Source organism: Heptranchias perlo, chromosome 21 (genome assembly GCF_035084215.1).
Source record: "Heptranchias perlo isolate sHepPer1 chromosome 21, sHepPer1.hap1, whole genome shotgun sequence".
NCBI lineage: Eukaryota > Metazoa > Chordata > Chondrichthyes > Hexanchiformes > Hexanchidae > Heptranchias > Heptranchias perlo.
The window spans coordinates 22,539,904-22,554,293 of NC_090345.1; the positions used below are offsets into that span (position 1 = coordinate 22,539,904).

General features: G+C 39.4%; 1 protein-coding gene across 6 annotated transcripts in view; it reads left to right on the forward strand.

Moving 5' to 3' along the window:
• The window catches only part of LOC137340049 (microtubule-associated protein futsch-like), a 224,708-nt gene that overhangs the window by 82,716 nt on the left and 127,602 nt on the right, over window positions 1-14,390 (forward strand). For all 6 annotated transcript variants that reach the window (XM_068002280.1, XM_068002274.1, XM_068002277.1 and 3 more), the window contains exons 7-8: window positions 7-117; window positions 12,797-12,943. In XM_068002280.1, coding sequence (XP_067858381.1) covers window positions 7-117; window positions 12,797-12,943 — 258 coding nt within the window. The remainder of the gene's footprint in view (window positions 1-6; window positions 118-12,796; window positions 12,944-14,390) is intronic.

The window sequence follows — 14,390 nt, forward strand, 5'->3', positions numbered from 1 at the left end:
CTGTAGTCCTTCTCCTGAATCTGCCTCTTCTTCACCTTCTGCACTTGGAAAGGATGCTGTGGGTGTAATTTGCACAATAACAACAGGTGCACTGGATGAAGGCATCATAACCACAAGGTAGAAACAGACAGTAATAGTTTAACAAACTGACATCCAGTCTAAATTAATGAATCTTTGTACATAGTTAGAACCTAGATGTTTACAGCACAGAAAGAGGCCATTTGGCCCATTGTGTCTGTGCCTGCTCTTGGCTGGAACAATCAAATTCTCATCCCACTGCCCGGCTCTCTCCCCATAACCCTGTATCTTTCTCTGTTTCTAAATTTATCCATTTTTCCCTTAAATGGTGCAATGGTCTTTGCCTCAACTACTCTCTGTGACAAAGCATTCCATGCTCCACCAAATTTCTCTTAACATCTCCCCTAACTCTCTTAAATGGGTGATTCATAATCACTGTCGCCCCAACCAGAGGAAATAGTCGTATCCGATTAATACTATCAAAACCCTTCATTAATTTTGTTAAGTACAGATGTTGTAAAGCATGTAACTAACTGTTAAGTACATGCACATATTCAATAGATATTGGGCCAGGCTCATAGTAGTTAAAGAGATTTTCAGCTCATTGAAAATCATCAGCTTTAATCATAATTTTACATATAATTATAGCCAGTTTTTGATAATTTGAAACCATATAAAACTTCCATTGTAAAATTTGCTGTTAACCACTTAACAATATACTCATATCCTGTCCACGATTGTTCCTCACTACAGTAATGTGCACAGGATATCAAAATAAGGCAAGAAATTTTGAAAAAATATCAAAATATGTGTTTTCTTTTGAGAGATCCAAGATTGGAGCTGATGGAGCAAGACTTATTCTTCTCTTCCCTTTGCATATACAAGTACCTAATTTATTTGATGTTTGCATGAATGCAAAATTTAATATTTTATCATATGCAGAAAGTTCTCATTGGTGTTTGTATCTTTTTAAAAGTAGCTGGTACAAAAAACTTGTATTTATTGATAAATGTATGAAAGGAATAATATAGGAATGCTATAAGTTTAGGGCACATATATGGGACGATAATGTAATGGTGACGCCTAATGGTTCGAACCATATTGGGCGCTTGTTCCTCCTATTAACAGGTGTGGAGGTTGGGGCTTATGAGGTGCTCGGTGCAACTCTGTGGATAGCCAGCACAAAGGGGAGCCAGTGCACAAGTTGTGTGCAAGTTTTTTAGGTCCCAACTTTGATCCAAATTAAGCAGCCGCCTCTTAATGTGGTTGAAGCCCCAAACCAGCAATCCAGCTGCACAGAGCCCATTTGGAATGGGCACTAAAGGGAAGCCCGCATTCTAAAAAAAGTCCTAGCAAGTCGACCCAATGCACCCCCATCCCTTCCCTGCCCTATGCCCAGTGCTTCTTTATTTTAAGCCCTCCCCACCATAACGGAAAATAGCTCAGCGCAAAACAGGCAGCTCACTGACGTTCCAGCCGTACCACTTCCAGCACGTCATGAACGGTGGGCCCAGAGGTCCTGAAAATTATGTAAATTTCTGACCTTACCTGGAGAAGTAAGATAATCTGGGCACAGGTGTATGAAGTGACTGGACAATGCCACCACTGATGGCAGTGTGAGGGGAAGGTATTACTCGTCCATACTACATTATCTAGTGTTTAAAGTTGTTTTGCCTCATGAGTTAGCCCATCTTTCACCTCTGGGACCTGAGTTCAAATCTAGCCCCGCCAGCTGGGATGAAAATCTCTTCCTTTAGCTGGCTGTAAGGGGCGAATAACCTGTTTCCACCCCATTATTTGTGCAGAGTTAAGAGAGCTAACTTTGAATCTCTTTGTTCTGTACCCGACCTGGGAGTTCTGCCGCATGTATCCTGTCCTGCATTAAGTCCTACTAATCCATCACCCCTGTCCTTGAAGATCTACATTGGCTCCCCAAAGTAATTTTTTTTTGGTTGGATGTTTCTCTGTATTGGCAGCAATATAGCTGACAATGAGTGCCAGAATGAAAAATGTTCTATTCGCAAACATTAACATTGCTCACCTAGATGAGCATAAAAATTTTGTAAATATTTGATCTCCCGTGGTAGTTCATGATCTAGAGAGTGGTTTTTGATGCTTACTGTATTCCTGCTGCAGCCTAAACACAACAGTAGTTCACCCGTTGCTGCAATATAGCAACATATCACACAACTGACGAGCTAAAATATTGTTTACTTTAGGGATACTGAAAGATACAGGTTTAAGATTTGTAGTCCATATTTACTGGCCATTTTACAAAATGGAATTAACTTTGATTCCTCCTTAGTTCCTCTTCTTCCCAGTTATTTGTTATAATTTCTTTTGCTCTATCTCCCATTCTGGATTTGCAGTATTCGCTTAAGATTTAAGTACTTTTTTTGTTTGTTTATTCTTCCCTCCTTAAAATATTCCTCTTTTTTTGGGTTATTCACATGATTTTCAAAGATATTTCTCCCCTTACTTCCTCGTATTGTCATAGAGAGGTTTTCCCAGTCAAGTGTCTAGTGACCAACATCTGACCAGGTCTGGCAGAGTAACTGACTCCAGCCTCGTTGTCCAACGTCAAGATCAAAATGCCTCATAAACATCCCCCTCTTATGTCCTGGCATAAAGATCAGTCTCTCTGAGCAACACAAAAAAGCTGCTCCATTTTTCCAGCCTGGATGGGGTGGGCCACCTACTAGGACTATTTAAATGACCCATCCCCATGATTTGAGATGAGGTCCATGTTCTTGGTTGCAGGTGGACAGATGTTCCGGATCTGCCACACTTCTGCGAGTAAAACAGGGACTCTGGAATTTCAGTGCCCTTATTTATGATGCTAAATCCTTAGCTTAGTGAGGAAGCAAAATACCAGATGAAAAGATTTTCACGAAGTATTTTGAGAGATTTCATTAATCCTGTTCTCCTTCTTGCTGTTGTTTTATTGTTAAATATTTGTTTACTGCTGATTTAGACCGTTACTTTTCATACATCCTTAAGTAATGCTTTATTGGTCGCTTTTGCACCTGCTTTTGATTGGTACTTTCGCTACCTTTTTGCAGGTGTGATTTATTGAAATCGGGTTGACACAGAAACTTGTGACATATATGATGGACAAAATGCACGCTGCATACAAAACTTTTACATTTACGGATAGATAGGAGCACAGGAAATTAGGACCGGAGAAGACTCTGCAATCTCTCTGACCAGTGTCATACTGTGTAAGCAGAATGCAACTGTCACTCTATACAAGATATATGTAGCGAGAGTCGTATATATATAATGTTCTCTATAAAAAGAAAATTAAATTAGGATGCTCACCATACACTGCCTCTCTCCAAAGCTAGGCCCTTCTGCTGGTGAAACCTTTCCACATGCTTTTGTCACCTATCTCCAGACTTGACTGCACTAATGTTTTCCTTGCTGGCCTCCCATCCTCTACCCTGCATAAACTCCACCTTGTGCAAAACTCTGCTGCACGTATGCTGTCCTACACTAAGCCCTACTTATCCATCACCCCTGTCTCGCATATCTGTATTGGCTCCCCAATGTAAATCATTTGTGGTTGGAAGTTTCTCTGTATTGGCAGATGCTTAGCTCCTCTCCTTGTTATCTCAACAAACTTTGCAGCTTGTTTCGAGGTCAGAAAAACAGTTGGAAATAAATAGCTTTCTTTCCCCTTTCGTGTTTTTTTAAGATTGTTCAGCTATAATTTGTTGGTGTTTTTATACAAAGTGTGACATCTGGAGTGTGATGGATACTCCCAAAACTTTCAAATAAATTGATTCATTTTACTGGCATTTTAAAGGTGCAAAACATACAATAGAAAAGATGCAAAGAGAGAATAAATCATATTGCTTATGGTAGATTGCACATTGAGTTTTTTTACTGGTACAGTAATATAGAAGTTGAATTTACTGGTTTACAGACTAGCAAATTTTATATTACTCTCAAGATACTGCAAGAAGTCAGTGACATTCAACTGTTATCAGAACTCAGTAAGATTGATATATATCATTAAACAATGGTTAACAATTTCAACGTGGTTTAATAGTGTTAACAGCTTTGTAGCTGTTATTGCTACTGCAGATGGAGGGTTAGCATCAATAGCTGTGCCCAAGGCCATTTCACTCTCTTGAAAGAACCCAAATCTTATCAAGATGTTCAGGCCACTACATATTTTAAAGCAGTCTGCCTGGTATATTAATGTTTTAGACTCTTCTTAGATGAAAGGTAGAGACATAATTAAACAAATTAAAGAAAACAAATCTATGAAAACCAGAGAATGGTACAGATCTCAGAGCTGCATTTACATCCAATCTTTCCGTTGATTCACACTGAACATGGTGGCTCAGGTGGACCAGAAATTCTGTTTCTATTCTGTAACCTAATTTACATCTTACTGAAAATGACATCTTGGCTATTGCTGCGGGTTTAAGTGCAAGACACTTGCACTACAGCACTTCCCCATAAAGGTGATAAATAGATACAGAGTTTTTTTAATGAACATCTGAGCAAACATGTCTGATGAATAATTAATTCTAAAGTGATCACAACTGCACCCCAATGATGCAATGATTTTATCCAGCAAATAGCTGACTCACTCAGATCAGGAAAGCCCACTGAAGCCTGTGCTGAATTATCCCAGTCTGGTCAGTGATCACTATAATTGGCTTCAGTGCCAGAGTTAGTGAGGATTCCCATCCTGATTGTTAGTCAGTGACCCCTGCATGAAATAACTGTGAATAGACAGTTGTGAGGACAGGATTGGGTTTAGTTGTGATGCCCTATGCAGTCAACTAGCCTACTATCATTCACTATCGAGGTTCACATGTGAATAATTGCCACCTACATGAAGTACTGAAGGTTGCCCAGTACCAGTGAAACCATACACCAGGTAGGAGTTGGGAAGGGGAGAAAATTACTGGAGCGAATTGGCGAGAATGTCCTTTAAACGAAATGCTCACATCTTTTAATTTTTTGTTTCAGTTATTAAATTGACTTTGCTGTTGGGTCTTTAAAGTCCATAATATGAGATTCTAGTCAATTTGGTCTTTTAGTTTGTTCCTGAGTGAACAACGCAGTTCCTCAGGACACATGGGGCAAGGGAGGCAAATATTTTGACAGCCAACAATTTTGAAGGAAAAGCCAAGGTTTCTGTCCAAGATTCTTTTATCTTGAAATTAGATCCTTTGAACAGTAACATCTAAACACTTAACGTATTCGTATGAAGTTCCTCTGACTTCTATCTTAAATGAGGCTGTAATCTATTTGGGTTAGTAGTGCCTCTGTTAAAATAATGGACTAAGAAATTTCACATGAACACGTTAAGCATTTGTTCACTAATATTCAAAAACCCTAATTTCAACTCATTCAATCTGTCGGAGCAAAAGAATTATTGTCAGAAGGTCCAGTGAATATTCTATTTTAATTCTGAATTTCAAAAAGAAACACTCTTGTTTGTGCTCAAAGTCGCTTTAAAGCCAAATGTCTTTGTCAGAATAAGGATAATGGGTTAAGGTCTCCAGAAATGTTCACTTGAGAGTTAATGTGAAAATGTGCTTAGCAGAGAATGAAGAAACTGGATTAATGATAAAGCCTTGAATTGGATTGAATAGTCAGTTAAATATTACAATATGCTCATATATGTTGCCTGAAAAATGTACATTGCAACAGATTAATCTGTATTGCTATCCATCATATAACCTCAGAATGAAATAATTCAACAGTGTTTTAGAAATGAACTGCTGCCCATTATTCTGCTGTACTGACACCCACAGATAAAAAAGGATGTTTTCCTCACTTGCTTTAAGAAACAGTTCAGTCATGAATTTGACTCAGAGTTCAGAGTCTTAATAATTCAAAAACTTGATCCTTCTTTTCTACAATGAGCAGATTTCAAAAAGCTTCTGAGAGTAAATTGGCCTTCTAAAAACTGGCAGAATAACTGCTTACTGAAAACAGCAAAACATGCTCCCCACCTTGCATTTCTTAAAGTTGCTGCGCAGAATTTTGTTAGTCATGAAAAAGGTCTGAATTAAGCAGTACCAGAATGTCTTGTGTTTTTCATCTTTCTGCTACAATGCGATTCTTTTTGTAATCTCTCAAGCTGCACTTTGTTCACTTCTACTGTAAACCTGAAATTAATTTAACCCTTTCCAGCTTTCAATATCAGCACATCTTTTCTATCATAAAACATCTGCAGTTTTGTTTGGTCCAACGAAAGCTATGAAACAGATTTAGAGCCAAGAAATATTTCTTAAAATCAAGCCATTCTTGGAATAAACAACTCCAGTTGCAATCTTGAGAGGAGTTCAGTGATAACTCACCCTCCAATTTTCCCACCCCTCTCTTCTAGTGGGGAGATGTCTGGTCTCCACTTATCCCCTACTCAATAAAACGCAGCTGAGATCTGGGGATAAATTTTAACCCCAAAGAACGGGTGGGATGGGGACGGGGGGAGAGGGGCAGTAAAAATTTTTAAAGTGTGGAGCGGGAACGAATCCCAGCTCCAACCCACCGACTTCCACGTTTCATCCAGATGTATCTGGGTGCGTGGGCGATTCAGAAACCTGGAAGTCTCGCCGGCACTTGTTCACCCTGAGTCCGCATGGCTATTGCCAGGGCCTGAATGGACTCATTTGTGAGCCGTGCATGAAGCACAATGGTGGCTGCTATTCCCTCCATCGCAGACATTCCTACACTTACCTGCTTCACCAGTCCACTAATACAGGAGGTGGACTCCTCCATCCTCTGCATCAATGTGGAGACTGAGCGTGGCAGGTCTTCCAGTACATCATAAAGGTGCATCTGTACCTCCATCATTCTCCTTTTCAAGGATGACCCCCGGGGTTCAGCATTTTTTCCAGGTTTCCCACCTGCTTATTCACCCCCCCTGCTGAGATCCCGCCTCATTGTTAAAATTTAGGCCTAAATTTCAGTGTCATGGGGACTGAACCTGAGCCCCACCATTACTGCAGCACGGTACATTGCTGATCCAACATAATACATCATCACACTTCCTGGCATTGTTCATTTTAAGCAGTGAGATTTTTATTTTAGAGGGTATTAAAATAAAAAATTAAATGAAAACAATTTATAAATGTCATGTATCACAGTACTGAATTAAATCAAGTAGGCGACTTGGCTTTTGGGCACATTTAGACAAAAGCAAAATAATTTCTGTTGAGTACTAAGAGGGTGAAAGATATAAACATGTAGAACAGTAAATACTTTGACTCTATTTAGAGGCTTACATCACACTGTAAATGCAGGCTTTTCATCTGAAGCTTCAGCTGTGAATTGTAAATTGAAATGGGTGGGTCCACTGTATGAGTACTATATGGACTTGTATCCAGCTGACCCCCAGCAGTTTCAAATGTCTGAAGTGCACTTGTTGGTTGTCAGTCAGATGCTGACCTTTCATGACAATGCAACAGGGGAGGAGCCTCCATAGGACGGCTACAGTTTTATAGCCAGTGGCCTTTTGTGTGAGTCACTCTTCAATGCCCGTCATTAAGAATTGTGGCTTCAAATGTGGACTCCACTAACTGTTAATTGGCTGACTTTAAGTGTTTCTCTCCGTCATTTATAGCAGTGATACACTTACAGATTGTTACAGTATTAGCTGTTGGCATTTATTACAGTTTGTGGGCAATATGCTGTGAGATCCACAGTTCAGCATCCTAAATATGTGTCCGTTGTGAAAAGACTTAACTTCAAATACAACGTATCTGGCTTACTTGTCTTTAGGTAAGTAGAATGGGATTTTCTGCATGTCTATAATGAACATTTAAACTGGCAAAACAGAATTACAGCATGATACTATATAAAAAGATTTGTTATACTTCAGCACTCTTCAGTAAGTTAGTCCCAGTGGTGCAATGTGGCAGATCATGTTATGGGGAAAAGTCTTGCTGTGCAGTTAAGCATGAAGTAGTAACTGCAGACAGATATTAGGTCTTGCATACATTTCATGGAGACTCAAGAATTGGTCACTTTAGGTTGCCTGGGTCAATAAACCTGCAATAAAGAGTTACCAGAATGGATAACTCTTTAGAGACACAGTACAATGTGCTTTTCTTTTACTCTGTGAGGAGTTCTGCCTTTATTGGTGATAATAGCATGAGCAACAGACTTGTAAATTCTGCAGCCTTTATGTCAGCCTGCAAGTAGGACACATATCTGATCGTACACGAGGGGAAAATCACAGCGTTTATGTAAACATTCCTAAAGGGAGGCAGATTGAGAGTTGGTGGCACAGTAGGATTTTTGGAAAGGAACAAACCTGGCAAAGATTTGTTTTGTTTATATTTCTTGTTTTCTGAATGAATAGGAAACTACTGCAGAGTTTAATTGAAAGATCTATGGGTGTTTTGGAACGCTAACCCCTCTCCCCATTGTTCTTGTCTAAACAGTAAAAGTAGCAGGCTTTACATGACCGAAAGATTTTAGCAATGAGGCTCCCTGCTACCTCTGTATAGAAGGAACCAAGTGAATGAATGAAATCTGCTCTAATATATTTCTCTTGCAGTATCACCACTAGGCTTTCAATAGAGCGTAACAGTGGATGTGTGAATGTCTTTTACTGCAGTCTACTCCTGATAATTCAGTTGTCTTTTGCTGCAAAAAAATGGATTATCCATAACTTGTATTAGTCAATGTAGATAACACAGCAAAGAGGGAATTTAGTGCTAAAAATATGAATTATCAGACCATTAGAATTAAACAACTTTGAATTTAAGAAGAAATAACTTGCATTTATATAGCACCTTTCACAACCTAAGGACATCCCAAATGCTTCACAGCCAGTGAAGTACTTTTGAAGTGTAGTCACTGTTGTAGAGTGGGGAAACACGGCAGTCAATTTGTGCACAACAAGATTCTACATACAGCAATGAGATAAATGACCAGATAATATGTTTTAGTGATGTTGGTTAAAAGTAGACTGTAAGCTTACTTGAACTGAAAACATCGGGCAGTACAATAAGACAAGAGATTTTGTACTTCCAAACTCATGTCTGCGGAGAGCTTGGAGAGGTGATTTTATTTTATACGCGTACGATTGATGGCTGATGTAGTTTTCCTGCCATTGATGCCATTTACTGAAGGTAAATGGCTCGAACTCTGTCGCTCTGACAGCACCTTATTTATGATGGCTAATTTCACAAATGTGCACATCCAGCAGGGCGCCCCACCCATATGGAATGCAAATTGGAAATTACAGGCGCATGCTCCACGATTTTCCATCATTGATTTTCATGGATCTTGCATTCTGCTGTTGGAACACCTAGAACCCCGTGGCCTGATAAATACATTGAATTGATTCATGGGTCAAAATAGTGACATGACGCAGGCAGTTGATATAGATATGCAGATGGGTATCCATCTTCCGAGACAGCTTCAAATAGGCTTATGAGGGAGTAGAAGCAAATGATAATATAACCACAAGAGAATAGTATATAGAGATCATTTGACCTTGCTATTTTACAACCGATATATAAAGTAAAGGTCTCAACACAAGGGTAAAGGGCTGGTTGTTACAATTCTGATATTGGTTTTGGGATGATCAAGTTAAAGTATAAGAAGCATTTCACAAAATACATTGACTTAAGAATGATTTCTCCTGTCGTGCATTGGTACCAATAAATAAGATCGGTGAGAAAACTGTCTTGCAACCTGATGTTTGATCACATGAAGTTTTCAAAAACCACATGCTGTTAGATGGAAGTGATTTTCTAATTAATTATAGATCCATAGTTTTGGAATGATATTGATACCAGAGAAGCTACAAATAAAGTTGGCTGCAGCTTCAGTGTTAGTTGGCTGTTTTGGTTCTGAATTTTAGATAATTACAGTACATAGTTGGATTGTTCCAAAAACAGGAATTTCTGGATTGAATGGTGATCTGCTGTTTCTTGTTGTGACTGCATAAATTATCTCGTTGTGAGTGTCAGATGACTCTTGGAAAAAAAAAGTGTTGAAACCAAACATTGTTTGTTACAGCGCCAGAAATACCCCGGCCTCTCATTTCTCTCTCCTTCCCAATGGATCTGACCGAAACTTATCAGGGCTCTTCTCAAGGAAAATAGCAGAGGTTCCCGAGAGTCTCAAAAGCAATTTGGCTGATCCTCTCCAGGTTAAAAATGTTTTTTTGTGATGAAAAAGCTCCAGCGATCAGCTTCGAAGCTGGGTGAAAAAAATGAATAGGGAGACTCTTCTGGACAACTAATCGACTCGCACTGCACAATTATAACAGACATTCATTGACACAAAGAATCTGAACGGTTTGTGGCTCGTAATCTACTCATAGTATTCTTTGACTGTTTCACTCAGAGAACGAAGCTGCTTTAGGGTTAATTGTCCATAAGTACTTCTGCCCTGGATCCAATGAAGTGGATGAAATGAGTTTCAAATTTTTCTTCACCAAGATCAGACTTTCCAATTCACCCTTATCGTGAACACGATGCCACCATTTCAAGGGTAACGCCCTCCTTTCTGAACAATCATCCACCACAATTTGTGTTTATATAGTACTTTTAACATAGAAAACATCCCATAACACTTTTCCGAGGGGGCAGAAATAAGGGAATGGTGCTGACTCATTGAGAGAGCTATTAGGAGGGGTGGCCAAAAGCTTGGTTAAAAAGATGGGTTTTGATAAGGTTTCTACAGGTAAAGAGAAAGGGGAGTGGCAGAGGGGGTTAGGGAGTGAGTTCCAAGGTGCAGAGTGGAGGCAGCTGAAGGCTCTGCTGCTGCTGGTAGATTGAAGGGAGGGGAATTACGTGAACACCAGTTTCACCCACATACTTTTAAGATGCATTCAGTACACTTACCTCATTACTTACTTTACTGTTTTAGTTTGTAAAATGCAGAATAAATGGATTGTGATGGCCTTCGGCTCCTTTACTGCTGGTAAAGCTAAGAGTATGAATGATTGCCCGCTCATGTGCGAGCCATGTGCACATTTCTCCCACCCTGCCTTGCCTTGCTCCAAGCTACCTTATCAGCCAACCAAGGGCAGTGCTCCAAGGAGATTGGAGAAGGGACCTTTCAAAAACATGCCTGTCTCAACAGTACTGAGAGAACACAGGGAATCAATTCACCAATCTGTATGTGAGAAAGGTTGTGGATGATGTGCCAAGTTTGGCTACTAATGGCAGTTTTTGAGTGAAGAAAAAGGAAAAAAACTCATTTATATGGTATTTTATTCCATCCCTTGGAAATGTTTCAAAGTGCCTCAAAATAATGAATTACTTTGGATTGCTATGACTTGTTATATAGGCAAACTCAGCATTTTGCAAACAGCAAGATCCCACAAACAGGAATGAGATGAATGACCAGTTAACTTGCTTCTGACGGTATTGTTTGATTGAGGAGTGCTGGCTAGAATTTCTTTGAACACTCCCAAGGGATCTTCAGCGTTTACCCAAACCACCTGATCAAGTAGACGGAATTTCAGTTTAACATCTCAAACAAAGACGCCACCTCCAACCACGCAGTACCTCATAGGAGTGTTAGCCTGGATTAGAAGCTACTGCATAAAACATTAATCTAAAGAGATGAAAGGGAAAGAAGAAAGAAAGAACTTGCATTTATATAGCACCTTTCACATCCTCAGGGCATCCCAAAGCACTTTACAGTCCATGAAGTACTTTTAAAGTGTACTTTCTGTTGTAATGTAGGGAAACGCAGCAGCCAATTTACACAGGGCAAGGTTCCACAAACAGCAATGGAATAAGTGACCATATAGTCTGTTTTAATGATGTTGGTTAAGAGATAAATATTGGCCAGGACACTGGAAGAACTACCCAGCTCTTCTTTGAATAGTGCCATTGGATCTTTTACATCCATCTGAGAGAGCAAACAGGGCTTTGATTTAATATCTCATCCTAAAGACAGAAGGGGTGATTTTAAAGTAGCACCTGAAACAGGCACAAAGTCAGTGGAGTGGCTCCTCTCACCCATTGTGAGGCCCGGGCTTTATTAACATGCCACCAGCAAGCTATGGGCACCAAGCAGTCATCTTGCTGCAGCTCTTCAGTTCTGGGAGGGCAGGAAATCAGCCGGCTTCCAAGCTGAAGTGCCAGCCTAGATTATGTGCTTAGGTGTCAGGAGTGGGGCTTGGAACCAACACCCCATCTGACTCAGAGGCAAGAATGCTACCACTGAGCCAGGTCTGATACTTGGGGAAAGTGACATTTCATAGTCTCCTGTATTCCTTGGATTATATCTCACCTCATCTAGACCCCAAAACTTCTCGAGGCTTAAAAGTAGTCTGAATCCCCAGCCTGTTTAGCTGGAACAATGCCTCGCCTTGCAGTTTGAGCACTTGGCATTAAAATGTTCCTCAGGTTGGAAGATTTACAAAATGGTTGGATTACAGAGTGTACCAGAAATGTAACAATATATTGTGGTCAAAAATGATCTCAGGATATATCGAGAGATGAAAAAAATCTGCAAGTAATGTACCTGAAATAAAATGTTCGAAATGAGCAGCAGGCTGATCAGAATTTGAAGGTGAAAGAGGTTAATATTTTGGATGAGATCCATCCAGCAGAAACATTGACATGTGTTTGTCTTTCAAATGCTGTTCAAACTGCTGTGCATTTCCAGCATTTTCTGCTTTTTTTAAAGCTTACTGTAAAAGTTGATTTGAAAATGATTGTTAAAGTGACTGTTTCTTAAGAGATGTAGTTTGACATTACAGTAGATTTGTTTTCATAGCTAAGCCACATGGATGTTTATCCTGACACATCTCTGTATCTGTGTTTACCAGTGTTTCCTTGGCTTCTGAAAAGGAAGAGTCAGTTCCATCTCATCTACTTGCACCTGTTACTCCTCATCCTCCACAACACTCTGAGTACACCAAGCTATTGTATGAAGCTGAAGTCGTCCAGAATCACCTTGAGCAGATTCCATTAAGGTACCAATGTGCAAGATTTTGAAAATTTAAAGTTGAAGCTAAGATATCTGTTAAACCACAGCGGGAGATTAGGGACTATACATTTTAGAATGTATAGTCCCTAATACGAGTGCAATAAGAACATAAGAAATAGGAGCAGGAGTAGGCCATCCGGCCCCTCGAGCCTGCTCCGCCATTCAACAAGATCATGGCTGATCTTCCACCTCATTTTCCTGCACTATCCCCATATCTCTTGTTACATGTTCAAGATCTTGTTTAATTTTACAAAGTTCAAATCAGCTAACTATTTCAGACAGCATAAATAGAATGTAAAGAAAAAGCACTAGAAAGCATGCTCAACATCTTTTTACAGAATCGGGAAACAGGAGCAGGAAGATGGAAAGAATTAAGAGAAATGCACAAAAGCACGGTCAAAGAATTAGGTGTTGAGGAGGCTTTTCAAGGTCAGGATTAAGATAGCAGTGTGGAGGAGGGGTGTTAGGTTTCTTTAGTTCTTTTCTAACCTTCTTATCATTTATTATTTCAGTTCTTCTTTCTTAGCTCACTCTCATGGGCGAGTCCTAACTCCCATACTTTCGAGAGTGTCTATCCTTGCCTTAAGATCTAGGTAAACTTTCAGTAACTTGTCCAGGAAAACAAAGAACAAACCCTGTCCATACCCAGCTTTTAGCTACTAGACTTATCTTATGCCTCCATAAGACCTACCTCCAGTCTTTGAAAGTAGTAGAACATTACCTCAAATTTCGTTTTAGGTTAAAAACATTTAGCAAATTTATTAAATAAAAAACGAACAAGCACAAGAGTAACGTGATATAATATAATTACATATTTACAGCAGAAATCCTTCCACCTAAATCCTTGAATGGACAAAATAATAAAAGGATCACAACTCTAGAACAAAACTAATTCTTTTTAAATAACTTTTAAATAATATACAGTGTTTCTTTTCCTTGATTTTCTTACCTCAGTGGAAGCTTGATTAAGCTACGTTGTTTCTTGGTAATTCAAACCAATGTTTTGCTCTTTCAGGAATTTCAAATCGGGTTATTCTCAAACTAACTCCTTTGATTTGAACAAAAAAAATGCTCCTTTTATATCCCGGAAAAGCAATACCGTTACTTCAATCACCCACTCAGATTGACAAAAGGAACTGTCAGTCATGCACAAACTGGACCAATTACATGGTTTGAATTGTTTCTTTTTAGTTTGTAACTGATGAAACTTACAGCATCAATGTATCAAAATAAGTTTGGTACGGGAATCTGTAATCAGGGTTCTTAAAAAAATGGTTATGTACGGTGACTGGATTTAAAAGGGACAGAGACAAACTAAAATGAGACAAAAAATCTAATTTTTGTCACAATGGGTTTAAGAAGAGAACTCCAGCGTATCAGGGAGTGATGGTTGAAGGCTCTGCCAAGGATGCTGAAGTGGAGGGAGAATCTAC